At 45.4% G+C, this 26,876-nt stretch overlaps 1 protein-coding gene across 2 annotated transcripts in view; it reads right to left on the bottom strand.

Moving 5' to 3' along the window:
• The window catches only part of OGDHL (oxoglutarate dehydrogenase L), a 683,466-nt gene that overhangs the window by 15,817 nt on the left and 640,773 nt on the right, over positions 1-26,876 (bottom strand). For both annotated transcript variants that reach the window (XM_078643351.1, XM_078643352.1), the window contains exon 20: positions 2,136-2,208. In XM_078643351.1, the coding sequence (XP_078499477.1) occupies positions 2,136-2,208 (73 nt within the window). The remainder of the gene's footprint in view (positions 1-2,135; positions 2,209-26,876) is intronic.

The following is a 26,876-nucleotide window of genomic DNA, read 5'->3' as shown; positions in this document are numbered from 1 at the left end:
GCCTTTAAGAATCAAAATGAGAACACAAATATTATTTTGTATAATGTCATCATTTTGACAGCTGCTATGCATCCGATATACAAGTGCTTTTCCTTCTGTCAAGTTTGGAGCTTTTGTTGAACCTCTCTGAGCAGCAGGGTTGAATTAAGTTGAACTATTCTTGAAATTAAAGAGGCAAGTTTTATGCCATGTAGCTAGATCCCCTTCACAGAGGGAAGCGGGATCTCACTGCTGCTTTTTGATCTTTGGGTGTAGCTATGATCAAAGAGTCAAACCTTTGGAAGTTATGTTTAAATCCAAAGACTTCTTGGTATTTGGTCAGATGTTCATCCAAAAGCTGGGCAGAGACTCTAGTGAGTTGGGGAACAGTACTCTAATGTAGGTTGCATACATCGTCATCTTAACGTGTCTTGGCCAATCCTGACTCCGTACAACATAGTGTTATTTGGTATTTGGTTCACTAAAAGTTTCATTGTTGCAACAAAGAGGAAACTTAAGACACCTTTTAATGTAAAACATTTGGGAACACCCGACATTTTCCCAGACCCCAGCACCTGGTGACTGGTAGCTGATCATCAATCAGCTCTGAAAACATAGCGTCCCCAATATTCGCCCTAGAAAGTACCAGCGAACACAGTCAAATGCCTTTTCAATGACTCCTGTAATGAGGATGTTCTTATGTGAGCGTTGCACTTTATCAATGAGATGGAAAACTACCTCAGAATTATCTCCTCCCTATCAGTCCATGATAAAACCTGACTGATAGTAGTCAGCAAATGAAGGCATCAATGGATTTAAACAGACTGCCAAGATGCCCATGAAGATATTTACACAGAAAGCACGATGTGTCTGTGGAAGCTACAGAATATAGGCTTGTTTGATTATTGAAATGAGGGCTTATTACATGGCGCACCTTTGCAGCAGCTTTCCGCTACAACTGTGTTAAACACTCCAGAGCCTCGGCAGGAGAAGGAGTTACAGCCTTATTCATCAACGGGCCGTTTTGCGAGCCCCTAATAGCGATTCATAGCGAATCGCTATTAAGGACTCGCAAAACGGTATTCATGTAGGAATTGCTAAATAAATAGCGATTCCTACACATTCCTTATTTGCGAGTAGCAAATTGCTAATCGCAAATAAGGAATAACTCCCCATTCATTCCTATGGGCCAAAAGGCCCATAGGAATGAATGGGGAGTATTCCTTATTTGCGATTAGCAATTAGCTAATCGCAAATAAGATAGCGATTGAAAGGGTGCCAGGGGTGTCCAAAGGACACCCTATAGCGCCCCTGAAATGCAAATTGAAACAGGTGTTGCGCACACACATTTTTCTAAGTTTTTGCTATTTACCGAGAGGTCTGACCTCTCGGTAAATAGCGGCCCAAAATTGCATTTTCGCAATTTTAAAATGCTTTATGAATTGCATTTAAGGAATCTCAAATAGAGATTCCTTAAATGTAATTCCTCGCAATTTAGCGAATTAGCAATTACCGATTTTTGCATTTGGGATGATTAATCCCAAATGCAAAAATTGCGCTCGCAAAGGGCCAGATTCTCAGAATCTGGCCCTTTGCAAGCGCAATTCGGCTTGATGAATCAGGCTGTTAGTCTATATACGATTCAGAGTTTAGCAGACGGGTAACTCCATCATAAACGTGACTCTTCACCATATTGCAAGTGCATTATTTCTGAAAGAACTTGAAATAAGGCAGGCGGATATCTGTCATGTTTGTGACAGAGTACTAATCTGCCAAATGCTAAATCAGGCCCAAGTTTTTAGAGGGTGATCAACATGTGCGGTGAGTATGAGCAGAGTAGGTACTGTTTACCTCCCACTGCAGCTGGATTGCTACAGCTCTATTCTGTCATCAGAACTCCAAGGCTAATGTTCACTGCTTGGCTCCCCTCCCAAGGATCTGACTCCTCACAGTCCAACTCCTGTAAGAAACCAGTCTGTATCCAATATGGAACATGTGGTCAGTTTATCAGGGGCTTAGATTCGTTTCACGCTGCACAACAGCTCCAGCTGTTTTTTAGCCAGTCAAAAAAGAGGTCACCAAATTAGTGGGTGGTGTGTAACATTGAAAGATAATTCGGTTGATTCTAAAACATTTGAATCTCAAACTTTACATACCTGTCTTCATGTCTTCAAAGCTGGATTTGGCTTCTGGATGCCTCAGCAATGATTTTGGTGTGAAGATAATCAGCTGAAACAAAGAATGCAGTTAAGCTCAGTTTAACAGCAATCCGCCACATCCTGCTTACCTCCCCTTGTCATACTGGATTTAAAAAGTAAGTGAATTATCAGTCCAAGTCCATAAAGCTCCACCATTGTTTGAAAGTGATACAGTAGAATCAAATGATTTATCCATGTGCCCCTCAAAGTCCTTACTACCGTCCTCTGTTCCCTTTACAACCCTCCCAACACGAAGGACCATAGTAAGAGTGGAGCCACTCACTTTTACTGTGCCTGTGCTAGTAGCACACCGACTGCAGGGCACACGTCACAGTTAGATGATGGATTGACAGGCAGAGGCGGGAGACCAATATGCAATCTCATTGGCTGTATCAGGTAGGAATCATCAAATTCCCTATACCCTTATAATATTAATAATTCATATTTGTTAAGCACTCACATATCACCCCTCTAGGCTTTCAAGACGCTGGGGGCCCATAGGTGAGATTGCGTGAGCCCAGAGTCACATGATGCAGGGCGCTGAGCTGCCGCCTGTGCTGGGGATCAAACTGCGAGCACCGAGCTCTGGAGTCAGCCACTCTAGCCGCTGCGCCACACCTCTCTGGCCAAGTATTATAGTAAGCCCTTGTCCAGAATTAAGTGGCAGAATATTGTTACACTACATACACAGTTACCAGAATCCTTCTGTTAATTATCACGACTCTACAACCTCTTTGGTGAACTTCTTCAGAAATCTGACACAATTGAGGCTGCCTGCGGCGCACGCAGTAGGCCCTGTAGGAGGGCAGCCCCCTAGTGCCGCTTCAGGCACCTCCCTGTGCCTTGTCGCTGGGACCCCCTCCTCAGGGAGTCCCCCCCTCCTCGGGTCTGGCGCCCCTGCGGCGTCATTTAAGGTGCGCAGTGGGCTGGGGACAGGTATTTATACCTGCCCCCACCCACTGGTCATCCTCTTTGTCCCCTGCTGGACACGAGGTCACCCTCCCAACCACTTACCCTGCTTGCCGGCGTGAGAGCAGGGCTAATGAATTGAACCTATTAATGTATTAATTTGTGTTGCAGGCGGAGTCACAGGGCGATACGGAGGCGGATTGGTACAAGGGGTACCCTTTCAGGAGTACAATAAGGGTGCATTATACCCAAATCCCAGGAGTCTTTACAGCAGGACCCTGGTTGAAAGTGACGGTGCCCCGTTAGTCCTTTGGGCGGTTATAAGCCTGAACAATCGGGGGCTTGCCTGGTTACGCTCCGCCCCTAAAAAGGCGTGAGTAAAAGGTATGGACTGCTGGTCCACGATATGTAAGGGGGATGACCCCCACGTAAATGGTAGCACCAATTGTATTGGCCACGGTGCAGCTTGGCTCTTCAGGTGAGCAGGGCAGCTTAGGTGAGTCACCGCTGCCTGCCCTTGGATAGCCCATAATTTAACCCACCAAGTTGGCATACTCCTTGTATGTAATAAACCTGCAGCAAACTTTCTCCAACAAAAACTTGTGTGGATTGTTTTTTTTGCGCAGCGTGACTAACTACTGCTGTGCGGGTTTGGATTAATAAAGTGTGCAAGCTCACCCGAATAGAGTTTGCAAGATTAGCATAGTTCACGCGAAGGACAAGCACGACCTGACCCGATGGCTTCGAGTTTCAGTCACTTAAAGGGACAGTATTAGAAATTCACGAAAAAATCTGCCAGAGGCCCACATGCTACTGGTGAGTGTTGCTTAGGGAACGCCAATCCTTGTTCTACCTTACTAATCCATCACTAACATGGACAGGTGAAACTCTGCAAGTGACCTAGATTAACACCTTTGATCTATTCATTAAATGACCTTAAAATAGGTATTTTACCCCTCACTGAAATTAGGTTCCAAGAACATTCGAGTATAGCTATAAATTGAATACTAAAGATCAATTCTGTTGCAATGATTCTATGGGAGGAGTCGCATTGGTTGCCAAACAAGCTGGATGCTAGCCCTAATAAGCAGGCTACTTTTAACTATTTTGAGACAATGGTATTCCCCCAAGCTTTCATCAGGTTGAAAAAGGTGAGGGGATTCTAAAACGGCGTGAATCGGTCAGGTGCTGGCAGCTCATTATAGCTTACTGCGCTGCGTGGTGAGCGTGCATTGTTTTTAAGTTCCCGTTTTTCATCTTTGTTCGTTTTTTGTTTTCTTGCCCCTGATTTTAATTCTGGGCTCTCCCCTTACCTGCACATTAATTGTGGAACACCGCTGCTCGAGCGGACCCGGTTCCGGGGTGGTCGGGGGTCTCCCGAGTCTGTCAAACGGGCGCCATCTTGGGAAGGGCATTGACGCTCTTTGAGCGCCATCTTGAGTGTCCTGGTGGTGCGCTTTGCCCCTCACCTGGAGGCACTACTTAAACCAGTCCTCTGAGCGTAGCGGGATCGCGTAGCGGGTCGGCCTTCGCTTTGCCTGAGTCTTGCCAGAGTCCTGCCCGTCTGCGTCCGTCAGCGTCCCGGAGGCGGCGGAGCGGCGGAAGGGCCTGGCGGTATACTCTGTCCTTGGGTAAGATGATTTGTTATTCTGCTAGGGAACTTTGCGTTCTGCAAAAACGTTCCTGTGCATGCCGATCTGTGTTTCCGGGCCGTTACAGGGGTAAACGGTTTTGCCCTGGTTGTGGCTGGGCACTTAACTATGCCCCCGTCGCTTCACGAGGGAGAGGTGAGGATCGTGTGAGACATCTTTGCCTACTGCTCAATACTAGATCGGTAGGTAAGCATGCCCTGGAGATCTTCGATCTCCTTGTGAGAGAAAAACCACTTTGCCTTCTGTTGACCGAAACCTGGTTGGGGGAGTTGTCTAATCCGGATATTACGGCGGCAATTCCCCCGGATTATAATATCTTCCGGCAAGATAGAGCTAAAGGCAGGGGAGGTGGGGTGGTGGTGGTAGTCAATAAGTCAGCTTCTTGCTCTATTCTCCCTCTTAACGCCATTGCAGGATCTGAATCCCTTGCATTCACTATTAGACTGACCCCGCAACAAGCCTTGAAAGGGCTGTTGGTGTATAGACCCCCTGGCCCAGTGGGATCTTTTTTCGACGACCTCCAGGTTGCCACTGCTGGACTGGCCTTGAGTGCGCAGCACTGCCTTCTGGCGGGAGACTTCAATTTTCATATGGATGTCGCCGATGACTTGGACGCCAACAAACTGTTGGACATTACGGCTCCTCTGGTCCTTGTCCCTTTCCTCACAGGTCCCGCGCATGACAAGGGACACACTCTAGACCAGGTTTTCTCCTCGATCCCTCTTGTCGACATCGAGCTTCTTCCGGTGCTCTGGACTGACCATAGGCTGGCCAGATTTTCTGTTTTGGCCAGTGAGAAACTCCCTTGCAGTGTGCCCAGACAGCATGGCCCTGCCCGGAGGGCCCTGCACAGAGTCACGCCTGAGATGTTAGCCCAGGCGGCTGTGGACCATCCGTGCCCTCTTTTAAGCGATCTAGAGCAGGACGTTGAGTCCTTGCAGGGGTGGTTGACGGAGAGGCTGAATGATCTGGCCCCCGCAATGGCCTCGAGGGATACGGTTAAGAGGGATTCGGCCCCGTGGTTCACTGAGGTATTGTGGGCCTCTCGCCGCCAGTGTAAGGTGGTGGAGAGGGCATGGCGCCTCCACTATGATCTGGAGGCCAGATTGGCCTATAGGTCTATGGTTAAAGCCTACCATCGTGATATTATCCGTGAGAAAAAGGATTATTTGGCCAGGAGGATTGAGGCCGCTTCTAACTCATGTAAGGAGATCTTTACTGTAGTGAGGGAGTTCATGGCCCCCAGATCCAACTTGCCCCAAAGGGTTCCATCTGAGCTGTGGGTCTGTGATCTGGCCAGATTCTTCACGGATAAGATCAAGTCCATCCAGGACTCTTTCACAGTGGGCTCGGCCGAGGTGTGTGCTAGTTTGGTGGCGGGACCGGCGCGGTTGTCCTCGCAGGCTGTTGTTCTCGCAGAGTTCCCGTCTATTTCCATCGATGCCTCCCTAGCGCTTCTGGACAATCTTAAATCGGGTTCGCCATTAGATCCCTGTCCGGCCAAATTTTTGGCTAAGATGGCGACCGTGGTCAACCCTTTGGTCAACTCACTTGTGAATTTGTCTTTGAGGGAGGGGAAGGTCCCGTCGCCCTGGAAAAGGGCTATGGTGATCCCCCTCCTCAAGAAGCCTGGCTTAGACTCAGAGGTTTTGGCCAACTACAGGCTGATTTCCCTCCTCCCGGCGCTGGCTAAGATCACGGAAAAGCATGTGCATGGCGTTCTTTCCAGCTTTCTTGAATCCAGTGATCTGCTTCACCCTTCACAGTCCGGCTTCCGCCCTAATTTAAGTACGGAGACGGCACTGTTGGAGGTGTCAGAGATCATTAGGGAGACACTGGATTCTGGAGGCAGGGCCATGCTTGTCATGCTTGATCTGTCGGCGGCCTTTGACACCGTCCCCCATGAGGTGCTCCTCGTCAGACTTTATGACATCGGTCTGAGGGGGACGGTGCTTAACTGGTTTACATCTTTTCTTGAGGGCTGCCGACAAACGGTCTGGGCCTCTCCGAGCTCCGCCGAGATGCCGCCATTGGGAGTCGGTGTTTCGCAGGGCTCTGTGTTGAGCCCGACTCTCTTTAACATCTTTATGACACCTTTGGCGGCACTGGTGGAGTCTTCTGGGGCCCAGATCGTGTCCTACGCTGATGACACGCAGTTGCTCTTCACGTGTGGGAAAGATCAGGCTTTCGATGGTGAGAATATCCGGGGTTGCCTGGAGCTGGTCTTCAGCTGGTTTCAGTCGAACAGCCTCAAGGCCAATTCCAACAAATCGGAGGTGTTGTTCTTCGGCTGCTCCCTTGATCCCGATTGGCGGGCCTGGTGGCCCACAGATATGTGTCCCCCTGCCCTGGCATCGTTGGTGGCAAAAAACCTGGGAGTAAAGATGGATAAAAGCTTGACGCTGGTATCACATGTTCGTGGCCTGACGGGCACTTGCTTTGGGATACTCAAGATGCTCCGGAAGTTCTTGCCTTTGCTCACAGAAGAGCATAGAAAGATTACTGTGCAAGCCTTAGTTGGCTCCAGACTGGACTATGCTAACGTCCTGTATATTGGTCTTCCGGATTATCTTGTTCAGCGGCTGCAGGTCGTGCAGAATTCCGCGGCCCGCGCCATTTTTGGCCTGCACAGGCGAGTAAGAGCCTCCGGTTTGGTGCAGTCGCTTCATTGGCTGCCCATCCGGAAGCGGATCATGTTTAAAGTTCTGACCTTGGCGCATAAAGCGCTTTTTGGCGCTGGAGCTAAGTACCTACAACGTAGGCTTGCTTTCTACCGTCCGGCCAGATCTCTGCGATCAGAATCTTTGTTTTTGGCTGTGGTTCCTCGAATAAGGAAGGCACGCACTGGGGGGCGCTCCTTTAGTTTGAGGGCCCCTCAGTTGTGGAACACCCTGCCTCTGGCCTTACGGTCTTCCTCTAATCTGCTCCAGTTTAGGAAGAGCCTGAAGACCTGGCTTTTTAACCTTTAGGATTTCTTTTTTTCCTTTTTCTGTGTCTGTTGTTCGCTGTATGGTGTTATGTTTTTTATCTTGAGCTGCCTCGATAAAGCGCTGGGACACTCCTTTGGAGTAGCCGTGCGCTATAGAAATAAACATATAACATAACATATCATAACTAAAAGCTTATCTAATACACTAATAAGTAAGGGTAAGGCACCATGCATTTACAAGAGATGAGTCTGCTTGGCAAATTCATAACTAGGATCCTACTAGACAAAGGATAGCTGAAATCAGCAGGCAACAAGATATTTCTTTAACACTTTATATAGCACAATTATCTTGGTCCAGAAGCAATAACAAACTTGATAACATACATTTAAAAGTAAGCTGTACCTTGACTGCTTGTTATTGCTACCCCTGGAGGGTGAAATGTACAAATGGGCTAACTTGGTAGTTCAACTAAATGTATTTTTTTGGCAGGGGAACAGTAGTGGTAAACAACAGTATCCTCCATTTTGTTTCATCACTGTGTCACAAAGGGTACATCCGATGCAGCTGCCTTACATCTCTGGCGACCTCCACCTAGGGAGATAGCATGGACGGCATTTACGGGTTGCTGGCATGTCCCTTGTGATTCCTGGCACTGTCACTGTGACCCCTAGCCTGAGCAGTGGCAAAATCAGTGCAAGGAACAGAAGCAGTTTGTCCTTATTGACGTCAGTGTGGACTTCAATCATCTCGTTTTTTGTCAATTTTTTATCATAACAATAGTGAATAATATTACATTAGTCGCTATTACTTTAATACAAAATGGAGTACAATTAGCTGGAACATGACTTTCACTAGCAGCTGAGGTAAGTTAAAAAAAACTTTTAAATGTATGTATGTTGTGTGCGTGCTTGCAGTTTTGAGTTTTTATGTAAGAGAGTGTGTGTGAATGCGTCTGTATGTGTAGGGAGAGAGTGTGTGAGTGTGTGTGTATGTGTGAATAAGTATGTATATGTAAGCATGTGTATGTGTTAGTGAAAGAGAAGGTCAAAGGGCATGTGATGTCACCTCCGCTATCCCTGGCATTTTGGTGAACTGACGCATATGGCAGACAGTTTATTTTCTTTAGTTGGCAAACGACAGAAATAGATGTCCCCGAGCAGCCATGAATTGATATCTGTATTTTGCTTTGCCTGGGCTCAGCCCGGCAGGCCCTGGCACACCTGGCGAACTAGTCATCCCTGAGTAGGTGGTATTAAAGTGTTTAATAATTGTATTATTATTAATTATTAAAGTGGACTTTGTGTTCCATATCAGGCAAATTCCAATTACAGCCGACTTTAACATCTGGAAAGAGAAGGCTGCTTTATTTCAAATCCTCCTAAAAGATTAGAACTCAGTGGCTTGACACAATAATGACAAAAGGGTGATATCCTCCAGGTCCTAATGTGCATTAACTTAGACATCAAAGAGAGAATAGTCCAGTCCATATTACGTGTTAAGTTGATAATAATAACTTCTTAGGAAACAAAACTAGCAAAAGCCTGATCTTAAAACCTTTATGTGGGGAATTTTGAACCTCAACTTAAGCATCTTAGCAGAATTGCCCTTATCAGCTCGGCAAAGGAGTCAGGCTGTACAATGACACCTTCAACACTGCTTACAAGGTCACCAGCCAAGGAGTAGACCAGGAAGAAAGCACAAGCGGTTCACAGAGGAGCTTTAAGGTCTTAGGGTATTGGTCAAATGACAGAAAGTAATCCCTCCAATAGTGAAGCCGGCAACATAGTCATACGCAACTATATGTAAATGTAATGTAAAGTAGCATATTTCTGTGTAGTGCACTTCCAACAATTACTGAGGGCCTGATTCGCATACAGCCTCCGCATGCATGGCGGACGTTCCGCAATCGAAGGAGAAACTGCAGTGCGGAGATCCCGCCGCGACTGTAGAGCCTCCACCACGAGTGCAGAGGCTCTTTGTGAATCAGGCCATGAATCTTTTGGGTTTCTGATAGCTGAGTTAGTGATCAGCTCAAGAAGGATCATTTCTGGCGCTGGTAAGTCACCAAAGTATTTTTCAAGGCCCTTAAGGCTTTGAACCAGGTCAGCTGTAGAGCACCCACACATGACAGCTCAAAGGAAATCTCCAGTTTAATACAAATGTAGTTTGAGAATAAAACTACAAACAGCATTAGAGATTAATGGGTACCCACTAACAACAATGCCATGTTAGGGACTTTCTCTTTTGGGCAGGCCAGAGAGACCGTGTCAACCCCAATCATGTTCACCTGAGATTTTTCACTAAAATCTTTATTGCTAGAGTCATTAGAGTCTATCAGTCTATCATCAACTGTGTAAACACTCATCAAGCATGGAGACTCCTGCATTTCAAAGGCTGGTAAAAAAATACCTTCATACTCTCTTGAGGATTGCTGTCAAATTAATAAAATAGAAAAAATCCTGATAAAGCCTGAGTGTTCTACTCATTTGATAAAAAGAATGTCCTTGGAAAATGTCCTTGGATCCAGGAGATCTGGCCTCCTCATGCTGCGTGTCATTAGGAAGACCCTTCCCTTTGTCTTTTCTTTGGGTAAATTGAGAAACTGGTCATGATTCGATGCCCCTGTTCTGAATGCACAGTTGCATCACTTTGTATCAGACTTGACACCGATAGTCGACCAAGATCAACCATTGGTTGATCAGTGGATTACAAATTCTTTGGAGGCAACGCGGCCACTGACATTAAGGTCCTCACAGATAATCATTCACCATGCTAGTTGGTTCAGCAAAAGCCTTCTTCTATAGAAGAAAACGTTGTAAGAGGCTAGAAAGAGAATGGAGAAAGGCCTATGATGAAGGTTGCAAAGTAGAAAACAAATTAGCTCTGAAACAGTATCATTGACGCTCCAAGACCACCAGAGCAACACTTTACACGGACAAAATTGCCAGAGCCTACAATTGTTTGAAGACACTTTTTAATGTAGTCAGAGAACTGTCAGACCCTAGTAAAATATCTCAGATGCTTCGCAGTCTCAAAATCAATGCTAAGACCTGACACAATTCTTCGTACAAAAGATGGCTGATATTCAGGGCCACCTTAAGGAGGCTTCCCCAGCTGATCAGCAGGCTGCTTTTAGATTGCTTAGCATGAGCACCTGAGATCATGTCCCTAGAAGGTAAGCTGTTTCATTATATGTGCCTTTGGCTTCTCCTAAAATAGAGTCACTGTCCCAGCAGGATTTACTGTTTCTGGCCACACCTCAGTCAACTAAATCGGGCTCTCTGCTTGATTCGCTCCCTCCATCAAAGCTCACTCTCTTGGACCCAGATCTTTTACAAATGGTGGTTGGACCGCCCAGTTCCTCACTATGACAAGGTCTGATCCTGCCGACCTGGAAATATGTCATGGTCTTACCGCTTTTATAAAAGCCTAACCTCGACCCTACCAAATGGTCTAATTTTAGACCACTTTCAATGTGGCCCCTCTCTTCCAACAATTTAGAGAAGCATGTAAACTCACAGCTTACCACCTTTGTGGAAGTTCAAAACGTTCTTCATCCATCGCAGTTAGGTTTTAGGGCTAGGAGTCATGGAATATCTGAGATGACTTTTGGATAAGGGCAGAAAGCCATGCTGATTTTAATAGATCTCTGCGTGGCTATTGATACGGTGCCTCATTCCATACTCCTTGAAAGGCACAACTTTAGCCTGGATAACGTCGTTCTTGGAGGACTGCTCATTTCGGGTCTTCTCAGCCAGTGCTAGATCTGAGACGTATGCCCTCACCTCGGGTGTCCCGCAGGGCTCGGCCCTAACCCCGATGCTCTTCCACATATACGTTTGCCCTTTGGCAGACATGATGGAGAGTTGTAGGTAACCCTGTTTTCATATGCAGATGACACACAGATACTTTTCTCACTGTCCTCTGCTCAGGGATGCAGCACTGGAGACTTAAATCTGTGCTTGAGTAATATTTCCACTTGGATGGGAATTAATGCACTCAACTCAACCGTGAGAAGACAGAGCTCATGGTATTAGGAAAAAACACTCAGTTATAGGGCCTCCAGCACTTGCCAGAAGCTTTTGGAGCCCTTCCAGAACTGTCCTCCAAAGTTCAGAACCTTGGCTCCTGGTTGGATGAGAGGTTACCTATGAAACTGTAGGTGGCTAAGGTGGGCTCCACACGCTTCGCAGTACTGAGGTGGGTCAAAAAGATAATTGGCCTGGTTCCACTGCCAGCCCAGAAAACAGTGGTTCAAGCTTTAATTCTATCTAGAATTGATTATGGGAACATCCTATATCTCGGAGCAGACAAGAAAGTTATCCAACGTCTACAAGTGACTGAGAATGTTGCTGCTAGGCAACTTTATTGCCCTCTGAAGTATGCTTTGGTGTCCAAACTTCTACGTGAGCTACACTGGTTGACTGTGGATAGCTGGATACTGTTCAAAGCTTTGTGCTATATGCACAAGGCTACATCCGGTGCAGTGAAAGGTCGCTTCTCTGGGTCAGGCGTGGAATCAACCGTGCTGATTTTCCCTGATGAAGGTGCAAGGGACACCGAAATGCATTGGAACTATATAAAATGTTTGAAAATGGATCGTAATATGTGAATGAAAACATATGTGGATGAAATCAAGAAACTGAAAGAGTGAAATAAAAAATATGAATTGCACAAAGTAATTACTCTACATAATTTTTGCTGAATATTGTTCAGCCCCAATTGCTGTGCCAAGGGTGAGAGACCTATGGACCAATAGGTCTGCTACACTTTCAAGGCTACATTCAAGACAGGCCCGCAATAATTTCAGATCTGGTAGTGCCTTACCAGTCTGTGCATATGCTTTGATTATGCAACCAGTCTCTCTGTAAAGTGCTGAGAGTCCATTTGTCGTCCTTTGTGTACCTATGGAATGACCCTCCAGAATCTCCGAGAGGCTATATTTCCCTCAATATATTTTGCAAAAACATTAAGATTTGGCAGTTTTAGTTATCGGTCTGATTCATCCTACCTTGGTCTAGAGATAACAATATTACCAGCATTTGTAAAGTGTGCAGCTACCTCAGGCGAGGTGTCCCAGCGCTGGGTGCCTTCAGGAAGATTAAGCGAGCTATTGCTCAGAGTCACAAGGTGATGGGCTAACCTGCTGCCGGCACCGGGGATCAAACCGTGAGCCCAGGTGTTCCGGAGTCAGCCACCCTGGCCGCTACACCACACCTCTTCCCAGAGATGGGAAACCCTTTGGGGTAGCGGAGCGCTTTACAAGATGAATTGATATTAATAATAGTAATTAATAATAATAATAATAATCTTACTTTAAATAGTCCGAATTTTGGGATCCAGAAACTAATAATAAGTAGCTAAATTAGATCACGATCATTTATGTCATTTAGGTCTTAATAAGCACCTATTGTTGTATCTATCTATATCTATATCTATACTACTATACAGGGTGTGTAGATGGTTATAGGCTATATAAATGACAAAATAAAACGTTATTTACAATATTTATATTTTTGAAAAAGTAGTCCCCCCCAAAGTAGCGCCGGCCACAACGTGCGTGCTCACCTCAGCACGGGGAGGAGAGGCGTCCAAGGAGCGGCGGACATGGCGCGGGGGAGGAGCGGTGAGGTGAGGCCAGCGGCGGTAGGAGCAGCGGAGAGGCGGACATGGCACGGGGGACGAGCGGCGGCGGACAGGCGGTGAGGAGCAGAGTGGCTGAGCAGAGAAATGAGGACCGGCGGCTGAGGCGCGAGGAGCGGTAAAATGAGGACCTGCGGCTCAGGTAAGGCTTCGGGGACAATGTCGGGGCAGGCGGGTGTCGGGCCAGGCAGGGGACGGGAAATTGGAGCGGTGAAATCAGGACCTGCGGCTCAGGTAATGCTCCGGGGACAATGTCGGGCAGGCGGGTGTCAGGCCAGGCAGGGGAAAGGAAATTACTAAAACAATGATCGGGGTCGGGGCAGGCGGGGGACGGGGCGGGCGGGGGCATGGGCTGCTGGCGGGGCGGGCGGGGGCACGGGCTGCTGGGCAACGTCGGGGCAGGTGGGGGTAGGGGAAGCCTAAATGCTCCCGGACAAGGTCGGGACGGGCTGCTAGTTTACTATACAACAGCAAATTGTTTCACTGTGATACTTATAATCTATGGCCTGTCATTTGAAAATGCTTAATTGGTTTGTTGGTTAAGCAAGTTATCGTTAAAGGAATGTGCATCACTTTTAAGACTTTTCATGGAATCATCAAATCTTATTCTCATTACTGTTTTATTAGTTGCAATACTCTGTGCTGTGCCTTATTCAGTTTGGGTCTTCTTTTAGCACTTTAAAAAACACAAGGTTTGGGGAATAAGGATGCTCCCACTCTTACGTGGCACCCAAATAGAGGGAATACATTCCCATTGCTCTATGTGTCACTGAGAAGCATTCTAGCTTCGTGAAATTCCGTTGTACTTAGACCTACTTGCAATCTTCTATGGTTCCTGCATTCACTTCTGTTTCAGCAAAATATGATATTTAGCTCAACGAGAACAAGAGGAGTCACGGTTTACATTTTACAAGTATCTTATCCATTAATTCATTCTCAAAAACACCACCAAGGATGACGGAGAGATTGTTGAAGGAATAAGGCTTCTTATACCTCCTTATGAAAAAGGCACGCCTATCTTTGTTATTACATGCATCTTCAGGTTAGGCTGTGTGAAGGCCCAAGAAAAAGATAGGAGTTTCTCTTGAGCTGGAATTGATTCAGTCCCCTAAGGATAAAAGATGGGAGGGCTAGAAGTATTGCCTTTTTTGATGAAAAACAGTGCGAGGCTACAATATGTACTAGGCCTGCGGCTTGTTTTGCAGAAGTAACTTCTATTAAAAAATAAATCTTTCAGGAGAGATTTTTCAGGTCACAAGAGGCCTGTGATTAAGTTGAGAGCCCACAAAGGTCAAATCCCGCTTGGACCTCCGTTTTTGCAGGCAGGGAATGGTGGAAAGATATACAAGACACATTTAATGACATTTCATGGGTTTATTGGAGGAGGATAAACACTCTCCTGCCTTGTTTCTGTCTATTGTTGCCAAATAGGTCTTGCATATGTTGATTTGAAAGAGTCGTTCTTTCAGTTACTTGACAAAAAAATATAATGGTGGCCCACAAAGTTTCTAGGAGTCACTAGAACATCTAGATTGTCTGAAGAAAGAAGAGGGTAATAAGAGAGAAGCTAAACGTCCCAGCAACCATGCTGGGAAACTGACCAATTGTAAGGCAGGATGTAATTTTTTTCTTGCATTGTTCAATATTAAATCAGAGGGAGCTGAATGGCGCCCACTGATGGAGGTGCATGAGCTCGGAAGCCAGACCTTCGAAGCTTTGGCTGAAATCACAAGGATGTCTGAGCTGCCATTTGGTTACCGAACTGCAGCAGAACTCTTAGAGTTACAGGTGCCGGACAAAAAGCACAGAGGGTCCTCACCAGACCGTAGATCATAAGACCATCACACCCAATGAAATGGGGATTAATGAAGGTGTATTTCTTGTGGTTTGTGTTCAGGAGATTGTTGAAGAAGTCCCTGCCTGGATGACCCCAGTTTCCAAGTTGAAGACTGCCTGGTTGACTTCCTTCATCTGAGGTGTCTAAAGGTGTCTGTTTTGAGGTGCAAAGATCAGTTTAAATATCCTCAGAATGTGAACCCAAGGAAACGCCATCTGAGAATTGTCCCTACACCAGGTCTCCAAATATAGGCAGCAGGGTTGAGGTGACTCCCTGTTGTAAAACATGTTAGTGGTATTCCAGTGAGAATCATGAGTGGCTTGCACATGATCAATGGCATGAAGGCCTTTAGAGTCAAGAACATTTCTTTCAAGTTCAACCTATTTATGCCCCCCTCCCAAATGATCTCATAGGAATACATTATAGCACAGATTCAGTGTCTCATGAAGTGAAAGAGGTAGTCCAAAAACTTTTTGGGCCCACTATGTGAGAGATTACAGGGGTCACACATGGAACAGGACAGGTTTGAATAGGCAACTCAATATCCGATCACACTTTAATTCAAGGTCAAGCTTTGTGGGGCTCATATGTAAGCTAGCCTGGGAACAACGCAGGTGCAACATATTGGAAGGGGCCGAAGAGTTCGGAAATACCAAGCAACCATGGTGCTGAGCTCAAGGAAGATATCTGTTTTCTAAATGGCCTTCACTGTCTCAAGGAGAATGTTCCTAAACTACTTTTGTCCAAAACAGACACAAGAAACTTTTTGAATTAAACAAAAGAAGATTTTTGAAAGTTTACAGTGAATCCTTGATCAAAAAGCGTTCCAAGGACCCGGGACAAGCAAGGTGGGTAGGACCGTTTATGAGATAATCATCCATATAAGGTCTGTTTCTCTTTATCATTTACACAACAAGTTGGATGAAACAGCTTTTGGTTGAATACATGTGGAAATATACCAGTTTCAGCTTTACTTTTTTTCACAAAACCCATAATAAATAAGGGGAAATATAGATAAAGTTGACAAGAAATAAATATGGATAGATACAGGCGGAAATGAGAAAAAATAAATACCATAAAACCGGGAGCTCTAGTCCTAAGCAGTGAATAGTTCACCCTACAAACGAGATTTCAGAGAATTGCATTTTAAAATATAATGAATAAATACTTTTCTTGAACAAAGCCTATTTTCTTCATGGTAGATCTGAAGACTAAAATTGCCATATTTTGTTTACTTGTCTTAAGAAAGAAGGTAATTCAGATTTAAAAATATCACTAGATAAAACTCGTGACTTGAAACATCTTTTTCAAAAACGTTATTAAAGGAGAGGTTAAGGGGAAAAAATCTTGATTGGCTACAGCCAATAAGAGCTGAATACAAGATTAGAGATAAATAACTTCCTAAAACAGATTGCTAAAGGGGGAAGTCCTACACTACCTAGACAAATAAGTCTGGATGTTTGCTTAAGACTACCTTTAGTCTTATGGACAGTTGTATGGAATACTGGTTAATGAATCTCACTTGATATTAGTGCTGAAATAACAGTTACAATGAATGCAGCTTTCCACAACACATACTGCAAAGTCTTATAGAAAGGCCCAAATGTGGAATTCAAACCCAGGAAAGACTTCATTCACTTCCCATGGAGAAGAAGCACTCCCTTTTAACACTTTCTAGGAGGTCCTAGATAATAGGGACTCCTAAGAAAGGGTTGTGAAAGACATATTCTGTAAGCGCTAAAGGCTGAAAGGTGTAGGGAAATACCACAAATCCTGCAACAAAATCCAACAATTATAAGTGCTCTCCCAGAATGGGTAATAACAACACAGATATGGAAATCAGGTCTATATCATTCATTTGTTCTTGGTTCGAGAGAGAAAACCCTTGACTTTCCCTGTCTGCTCCAACAGTGTTAGCTAGACGGCAGGTGAGGATTTGTAGGAGCGAGTGAGATGGGAAGTGGGAAAGGGGGGCATGTATATATTCAGGGGGAGCAGTCTCTTTCCCCTTGTTGCTACAGGGGTTAAGCAGGGGCTGGACTCTGCAGCTGCCCTCGGCCACGGCTTCTGAAGTGTCTGACAGGTACAGTGTCTCTGGGCCTGTTTAAAGAGGCAATAATTCCTGTCCCAGAGACACTTGTAACTGAAAGTGGCATAATTTCACCTCTAGTCAGATCCAGGTGGAATTCCACAACTCAGAATGAGGGCATAGGGGGGGTTCAAGTTTTTTTTTAATGCATCGGAAGCACATTCTCAGCCAGTTGAAGAAGCAGGATTGCTTTAGCGAATGGATGGCTGGCCAAATGCAAGACCAAGCGTCAGCCAAACTTGAAAAGTAGAACCACCTCTGCACCATGTATAATATAAAGCGTCTGAGGAGTGTGAAAATAGAGTCACATTTAAAGATACTTAAAATCTTTTGATGGTCTGTATGGAGAAGTAGAAGCCACAACTGATGTGGATCATTTGGTCAACATGTAGTATGATGTAATGGTCTATTGGGTTTGACAAAAGTTCAACTTTTAAATGACCACAGAATACTTCATACAGTCAACCCAAAAGTGACAGAAGCCCAAACCCTGGAGGCACTGTTGAGCAGCCAGAGAATACTACAAAGGGTTTACCCAGAAGCGAAAGAAGCCCAACCAGTGGAGGCACTGTTAAGTGATCAAGGAAGATATCATAGAGCTCATCCAGAAGCAAGAGTATCCCATACCCTGTAGGTCATAATAAGGGATACCAGAACCCATATGGGGTTCACAAAAGAGACACAGAAGCCTAAACCATGGAGGTACAGTTAAATGAACATTTGCAATGCCATATTGTGCTTTGTAAATACTGCTGCAGGAAATGAAGAAAACTATCCCCTATATGTACGTAGATGTTCTATGAAATTAGAGTGTCTTTTCGATATTTTTTCTTAGTGGGCTCAACAGATAAATTGTTCTAATTTATTCTATTTTCTTGCAAGATTTAAGTGTTTTTGAATGTTTTATCAGACATTTGTATGTGACAACTTTTATGTGTTCTCAATTCAATTCAAAGCCTTTATTTCGATTTTTTCAATCATAAAAGACAATACATTTACATTTTCAAGAATTTAACATTTTTAAAAAAGAAAAAAGGAGAAAAAAAGCTCATTTATAGCTAGTGAAATCCACAATTCATCCCTTCGTCTCTCCATTAACAGTTATTATTATTGACCAGCTAGCGAACTAAAATCCATACATTACAATCAATAGATAAGTTATATTAAAAAAAGACAACAATAATTATAAAAGTTTCAGAATAAAAAAGAATTAATCACCAGGAACATTATTCACTAGGTACATTTTACAATTTCAAATATTATTTAGTCAAAATTACTGTAGGCTCATTTTACGGGCCCGAATTATCCACATCCAGTGTAGAAATTTTGCTGTGGCTATAACTACGGCTTGGGAATTGTCAGAGCGTAAAATCCTGACTGCCTCACTACCCGTTTTGAGACCTAACTGGAGACAAATTGGTTTTAGCCAGGATCTCCTAGGAACCTTATACTCAGGACAGGCAAAGAGGACATGCCCAATAACTTCCCGCTGATCAGGACAAAAGGGACAGGCCAATCCCTGACCCCCTCGCCATTTGGCGGTGAAAGCATTTAAGGGTAGTGTCCCCACCCTAAACTGATGGTATTTCTTCCTGTCCCCTGGGATGGTAATCCAATCCCAATATGCCTCAAAGGCCGGAGAATGCTTGAGTTCTAGAAAATCTGCCGTAAAAGATGGTTCAGTACAGCGGCCAAATCTCTTTGTCTCAAGCATACTCCAGTACAGGTCTCAAAAAGTTTTTCTTGGTGGGAAGAGGTTGCCTGCTGGGTCATCCCACAATGTAGATAACCCCATAGCCTTGTAGATAGCCTTAACCTCCCTCAACCATACTATTTTATGGGCCTTATCAAGGTCTCTTACCTCGATGAAAGCCCGTGCGTACTGGGAGAGTTCTGGAGTAACCCATAATCTCCTCCAGTAGGCAGCCGATTTATATCTGGCCATATCCTCGAGGCTATAAGACCCTAGGTCATAATGGAGAGGGATTAGTGGAGTGGAGGCCGGTAGGCCTGTGATGTTACAGAGAAATTAATTTTTCGCCCCCGTCAGTCTTTTCAGATTACTAAATCCCCACAGTTCCGCCCCATAAAGAACTGAAGCTCCTACTTTGGCTTCATAAATCTTTAGAACCGGGGTAATTGGCCTAGTGTGGGATAAGTAAAATTCCTTTGTGAGTGCTCCTGTCAATTGTGCATGTTTTGTGAGAAGCTGGTTGGTATGCTGTTTCCAATCTAATTTGGATGATAGGGTTATGCCCAGGTAATTGAATACTTGGGTCTGCTCCAATTGGACCCCATCCATAACCATCTTCCCTCTGACGATTTTATTTTTATGTAGGATCATGAACTTTGTCTTTGATGTATTGATGACAAGACCACGGTCCTTGCAAAAAACCTCAAAGACACCAACAGCCTTTTGAAGGCCCTGCTGTGTTCTCGAAATTAGTAGCGTATCGTCAGCAAACATCAACAGGGGGATCGGCTTGCCATCCAACTTAGGGGCATCAGTTGGTTGCCGCTCAAAGTAGCCGATCACCCTGTTGATGTATAGTGAGAAGAGAGTGGGGGCGAGTACACACCCTTGGCATACCCCCCTAGCAATAGGGAATTTGTCTGTTACACTTCCCTGCTGATTCCAGCGTACCCGGGCATAATTGTTTTCATGCAGCCTAATTAAGAGTAACAAAATATCAAGTGGGATACCCTGCTCTTGTAGGGCTGCCCACAACTTAGTGCGAGGCACCAAGTCGAACGCTGATTTAAGATCAACGAAGACTGCAAAAAGCATGCCCCCCCTAATAACACTACACGCCAATATATTAAAACAAATCTAAAAACTTGGTCAATGGTACTGGTATGACTACGAAACCCTGCCTGTAGGGGCGACAGAATATCCTTTTCCTCTATCCAGCCCTGTATACGCTGCAGTAAGAGCCTTGCCACTACCTTTTGTATACAGGCAATCAAGCTAATTGGCCTGTAGTTCCCGGGGTCCGTGCACTCCCCCTTTTTAAAGATGGGAATAATCTCGGCTCCCTTCCAGGACTCAGGTATTGGTGAGCCCATCGCAATGCCATTAGCTATCAAATGAATGTAGAAAGCCCAAAGGTCCTTGTCATGCATAAAAAGATCTGCTGGGACGGAGTCCATGCCTGGAGCCCTATCTTTAGGGATGTTGTCCAAAATGTTTATAGTATCAACTTTGGTAAAAGATAGGTGGTTAGTGCCCTCTATTGCTCTTAAAAGAGCCTCACTCTCAACCCCCGCTGCGTCTACAGCGGCAAACTGGGACGCAAAGTAAGCGACCCAAGCATTTGGTGAAACGTAATTGGTTGGATCGCCCCTTTTAAACCCCCTACCCCATTTGACCATATCCCAAAAAGAGCACATAGATCTTTCTTTACTGGCACTCAGGAGCTCCTTCCAATATTCGTTGTCCCAGTCACTTTTTGCCTTAAGTTGTGTTTTTTTATACATGACTCGGGCAGTCTTAATCTTAGCTGTCTCTTTGGTCTTTACTGTATCCGATAGGGCTCTGTATGCAACCCTACAGGATTTTCCATACCATTAATCCTCCTTCCTAGCTTGCCTACTCTGTTTTTTAGGCACCTTTTTAGTGAAAAAGGATCTTAATTGAGTGAAAAGAGTATCATGGATCCGACTGGCATTTAACCATTGCCTCTACTGTGGAATTGTTCCTTAGGTCTACTATGGCCTGAACTGTTAGGTCCCTCATGGCAGCTAAACCCTCTTCATTCGTAACACAGTTTGCCCATCTAATCCGTCTAAGGTTATTTGAGAGGGCTATTTCCACACATTCACCAGGGCCCTCACATTTTGGTAGATCAAATAACCTGAATGTAAGGACTAATGGGTTATGGTCACTCTCCACCTGTTCTTCTATCCGCATATAATCCATAGTAGACCAATTTTCCTTATTCGTCAGGACATAATCGATACGACTATGTGATATGCCATTATTAAAAGTGGAGGCGCCCTGCTTATCAGAACCCATTCTTCCATTTGTGGCACGTAAACCATGCTCCACACTGAGGACTTTAAGTTGTAGTGCTGCCTCTGACCATTTCTTAATAGGTGATATTGTCAGCTGAGGGATCTTCCAAATATAATCCTCTTCCACTGTGAGATCCATATCATGGTTGTCTAGCGGTTCAAAACAGCAGTTGAAATCTCCTGACACAATAATATTACTACCTATTGAGCGATATCGCTCGAGGAGACTATCTAACTGATCAACTGCTTCAGTAGGTTTACCACCAGGGAGTCCCCTTGAGTAAATATTAAAAATAAGGAGATCCTCATAGTCTGAACATTTAAGTTTAACTAACAAAATGTCAGGGCTGTTTGTGTCCAGCTGAGTGGCAGAATATCTACTGTCCTGCTTAACCCATGTCAGCAAGCCACCCTTCGGTCTTCCCCTTAAGCTAGGGATGGCAGGGGTATAGAAATTTAAATATCCTTGCTTGTATTCCGGAGTTGCCTGCCATGTTTCCTGAAGGAGGATTATATCCTTATTATCCAAAAAGGCATGCCAGTCCAGAGATGTTACCTTACTCCTTAACCCAGCCACGTTCCATGACACCAGGGTTGATAAAGCGGGAAAACTCATACCGTCAGCTCTGGGATGAGAGTCAGCGCTACCCCTGCCTTGGTTAAGTGATAAACCCCCGTCAAGACTGGTGTCCAATCTCTCCTGATTCGAATCGGTATTATTTTGAGCAGTATTTAATACTATGCAGTCATTTGGTTGATTTAAGCCCTTGACCCTTCGAAGACCTCTAAAATATGACATGTGCCCTCTACGATAGACCGGGGCAAACAAGTATCACTATGAACTAGAATATCGTCCGTTGCACAGGCCTCAGGTAGTTTAATACATACAGTGTTGCGGTCCCCCTGGAGTCAATCGCAGTCATTTAGCCCTGACAGAATACCAAACCTATTTCCTAGACTAATCCCCCATTCGTTTGATTGGGCACCTACTCCCACCTATTCATCAAGGTATCCCACCTTGGCCCTGGAGTCTTGGGAAACGTTACATTTTGCCGCTCACCGTAAAAGAATTTTAAGGTGAGGGGAACAATAGTGCCACTCCTACGTTGGGGGGGGGGAGTATATTTGACAAAACATTGGGGAGAACAGCCGAATGGGAAAAATTCACCACCGCACAATCCCCTTTAAACTTTTTTGGTCTGCTCCCTATCCAAGCTGTTCTTCTGACCGACGTAATCTCCCCTGCTAGCTGCTGTTTCCCTCCATGGGCCATCTGCATATTACCTGATAGCCAGTGCAACGCCTTACTAGAGAGGGATGTTGGGGATTCTGGTTGCCCAGGTGCCAGCGGTGGAACATTTGCCAGTACTAATACCAGTGGTGAAGCTTCTACCATGAATTGAGGAGAGTCTGTTTCATGGCAAAATACTGGTTGAGCAGTGGATGTTGGCAAAACCTCCTCTCTTACTATTGTGTGAATGTCTACGTTTGCTGGCACCTGGCCAGGTGGAATGGTTACTGTCATACTCCTCTCTACCTCTACCACAGTCTGATCATTCTCCCCAGGTGTACCTGTTAAGTTTGAAACCAGGGTCACTATATTGCCAACCTCCCCATTTACCTTATTCTGGATCCCACCAAGTTTTTTCACCTCTGCAGTGAGCTTATCAATTTTGGCCACCATTGGTTTTATAACGGCTTTAATGTTACACTCAATCATGTCTGCTATCCTAAGAAATAGCTCATCATCCAAGGTGTGCTTGGCACTGGCCTCCCCAGCATCCATATTCTTATCCTTAATCTTCCGAGGAGGTGAAGCCCTTTTCTTTCTTAACCCTGAGCGTAGCCCACCACGCTTGGGTAGGGTCTTTTTACATTTTCTGTCTGTCCTGGTTTCCTGCTCTACAGAGGAAAGATCATCTTCTACGACCTGAACATGTATCTCTGGATCAGAATCATCATCATTACTTTCCAAATTAACCTCAGGGTCAATTTCTAAATCGACTGCTGGAAGTATGCTTTGGTCATACATGCCACTGGCATGGAGATCGGTCTCACGGGCATCACTACCAGCAGCCTGTAGGGATATATCCGCCACAGTAAATAGCTGGGACGGACTTATAGGAAGGAGTACTGGCGATTGGCTTAGTCCTAATGACTGTCTCCTTTCGCTGTTTATTTTAGATACTACTTGGACCATATAATTATCCATCGTATTTGACGCAATTGGAGCTAGTTTTTTTGGCATGTTAGACAGTTACTAATTAGCACCCACAGGAATATAGGGGGTATTATGCCCTCAGACAAGCAATAAGTAAATAGGAAGGTAGAGGGGCAAACAAATCGACAATCCTCTTGTGTAGATTAATAGGAATAAGTAAAATAGTCTTACAAAATGAGGATGCTTCAAACGTAATAATAGCAGAGTGGTCGGCCCAGTCCAGTCACGGCCAGTCTCGGACTGTCTCAGACTGTCCGCCCTTTGTCCGGGCTTCGTCCCCGTGCCTCGTCCCGTGCCTCGTCCCGCACGCGTCCCGCTTCGCGGAGAGCCTGGACTGCTCTTGTAGCCCTTGGTAGGCAGAGGGGCGTGGCCGCTGCGGGAAGAGGCTACAGCTGTTTCAGATGCCTCGCAGTCCCGCAGCGGTAGAGCAGCAATCAGCGGCACTCGGTAGGAGCGAGTGCGGCGCTTGTAGGCGTCCTCCAACAGCCCCCAACAACAGTGTCAACAGGACTCCCAGTCCTCTGCAGGTCCCAGCAACACGGTGTCCGAGCAACTTAGCAAGTGAGTGGCACCCCCGAAGCGGGTGCCGTGAAAGGTTATGGGCTCGGCAGGCAGGGGGGCGTGGCCGCTGCGGGAAGAGGCTACAGCTGTTTCAGATGCCTCGCAGTCCCGCAGCGGTAGAGCAGCAATCAGCGGCACTCGGTAGGAGCGAGTGCGCGCTTGTAGGCGTCCTCCAACAGCCCCCAACAACAGTGTCAACAGGACTCCCAGTCCTCTGCAGGTCCCAGCAACACGGTGTCCGAGCAACTTAGCAAGTGAGTGGCACCCGCGAAGCGGGTGCCGCGAAAGGTTATGGGCTCGGCAGGCAGGGGGGCGTGGCCGCTGCGGGAAGAGGCTACAGCTGTTTCAGATGCCTCGCAGTCCCGCAGCGGTAGAGCAGCAATCAGAGGCACTCGGTAGGAGCGAGTGCGGCGCTTGTAGGCGTCCTCCAACAGCCCCCAACAACAGTGTCAACAGGACTCCCAGTCCTCTGCAGGTCCCAGCAACACGGTGTCCGAGCAACTTAGCAAGTGAGTGGCACCCGCAAAGCGGGTGCCGTGAAAGGTTATGGGCTCGGCAGGCAGGGGGGCGTGGCCGCTGCGGGAAGAGGCTACAGCTGTTTCAGATGCCTCGCAGTCCCGCAGCGGTAGAGCAGCAATCAGCGGCACTCGGTAGGAGCGAGTGCGGCGCTTGTAGGCGTCCTCCAACAGCCCCCAACAACAGTGTCAACAGGACTCCCAGTCCTCTGCAGGTCCCAGCAACACGGTGTCCGAGCAACTTAGCAAGTGAGTTATGTGTTCTCATTTATGGCTGTGTTATACAAACCAAATGAAGACTGAATTGAATAAATGACCAGAGAATACTATATAAGGTCCAACCATATGTGACCAAAGTCCAGCCCCTGGAGGTTACATTAAGTGACTAGTGAATAGCATATGGAGTTTATCCCAGAACGTCAAAGCGCCAACAAGTATGAAGTACTCTGTAGTGTATGTGTACGCTCAGAGGAGTACACACAACTGTGGCAGAAGTACCTCCTAGGAATGGGATAATCTATTCATGTGTGTTGTATGGAATAGGAGTTCCACCAAAAACGATTTTGCTAGTCCAATCTACCAGTGAGAGAAGTCTTAAGGAAACCTAAGGGAGAAGGATCAGCCCCTGAATCTGATGAAGGAATACATCTGGGTTACCAAACAAGAGATGGGATGGCAGCTGAAAGTCAACAATAGATCCAAGAAAAAAAGGCAAAGGTTCTGCCCGCACCCTCTCCCAGGTGAGATGCTACATGAAGACTCTCGTAACCGCACAACCATTTGTACTGACGCCAGGCTGCGTGCACCTTTGTTTAAGTTATTTTTCTCACACCGAGGAGAGTATTTGTGAAAAAGCTGACGTATGGGATGTGAGAGCAAAAACTGAAAGATAGTGTAGAAAGCCAAAAAAAGTACCTACTCAACAAAAGGTTCTAGATAAAAGTAAATAAAACTTGATTTAGTGAAGTAAGAAAATGAGCTTCAAAAAAGGACCTTCTAAAGAAAATATATAATCTGGATGAAGCCTTACAATCAGGAAAACAAGCATAAGTAACGTCAATAAGTCTGGCTTGAAGGGCTTTATTTAGTTAATAGTGCAAATATGGAAGTATGTTAGGCTGGTACGTGCGGTAGATAATTATGGTAGACTGGTACTGTAGGTAGTTTAAGTATGAGAGTATGGTAGGTATTGTAGATAGGTGAGATAGTATGGATAATAGCTTGGTATAGTAGGTAAGGTATGGCAGGTTAAAACAACCAGTACTCAAAGTACTTTTGACTCACAGCCAGGATGGGCTTAAAGTGTCACACTGCACACACTACCTCTTTGCTCCTGTTGTGTAGTTGTGCAGTGGATTTCCTTTAAATACAGTAGCTCTGGACACAAGTGTACATAAACCAAAACAGACACCCATGGGCACTGTGGTGTCAAGATGGACCTGCAGTCTTGAGAACCGACCACAGGGATGAAATGCTCCTTTCACTGCTTGGTGGGTTTTGCTTGAGAGTGCATGGTGCTTGCAGTTACATGCCTGAAGGACCACTACAACATTTTAAAGGACAAAAACATCCCATACAGAAGAAATTAAAGGGAAAAGCAGCATGGTTTTACACATGTCCAGCTGCCTTATAAAAGCATACATATAGCGCTCTGCACTCTATTTTAAAGTTAACCTCTGTTCCCTGCTTAAGGTTTAGTATTTGTAACTGAATGGAAAAAAAATGTCTTTCATTAAAACTGCACATAACACCCCTGCCGCTTTATTCTTAAATACTCCTGTTGAGTGCCACTTTATACAGCACACAGACACAACAACTAAGCACTATATCGCGAGTTTTAAGCCTCAAGAACCAGAGGCAATACAGAATGAGTATGGTCCTAGAAGGTGACATGACAATATGACTCTTATATCCGAGTACAATTGCAGTATCTTTATGGCAGAGATATCCTGTATGTCAGACCTTAATACATTCAAATAGATCTCTGGCATCTGACAGGCAGCCACAGCCTCAGTGCTAACCACATTCCAGGGCATATTTAACATGGAAGTAGCGGTTGGAAGGCTGGATGGAGAAAGAGATCAAAGCACAGCTCTATCTTTCGATTTGAGACCTACATCCAAAACAAAGTCCACCACATACTGAAGAACAAGGACATATGTACACCTTGAAAAAGGCTGCAGGAGCTAGGGTGTGCAATGACTGGAAGTGGTGCAGAGTATAGTCAAAATACAAGAACCTGAATGCAGGCACAGAACACTGAAATATGACCACAGCTCTGATCAGGAAGACAAAACCAAGGGCTTCTTCAAGCGATGGATGAGATAT

Source organism: Lissotriton helveticus, chromosome 5_1 (genome assembly GCF_964261635.1).
Source record: "Lissotriton helveticus chromosome 5_1, aLisHel1.1, whole genome shotgun sequence".
Taxonomy (NCBI): domain Eukaryota; kingdom Metazoa; phylum Chordata; class Amphibia; order Caudata; family Salamandridae; genus Lissotriton; species Lissotriton helveticus.
The sequence above is the reverse complement of the archived record's forward strand: the minus strand, read 5'-3'. Positions and strand labels throughout refer to the sequence as shown.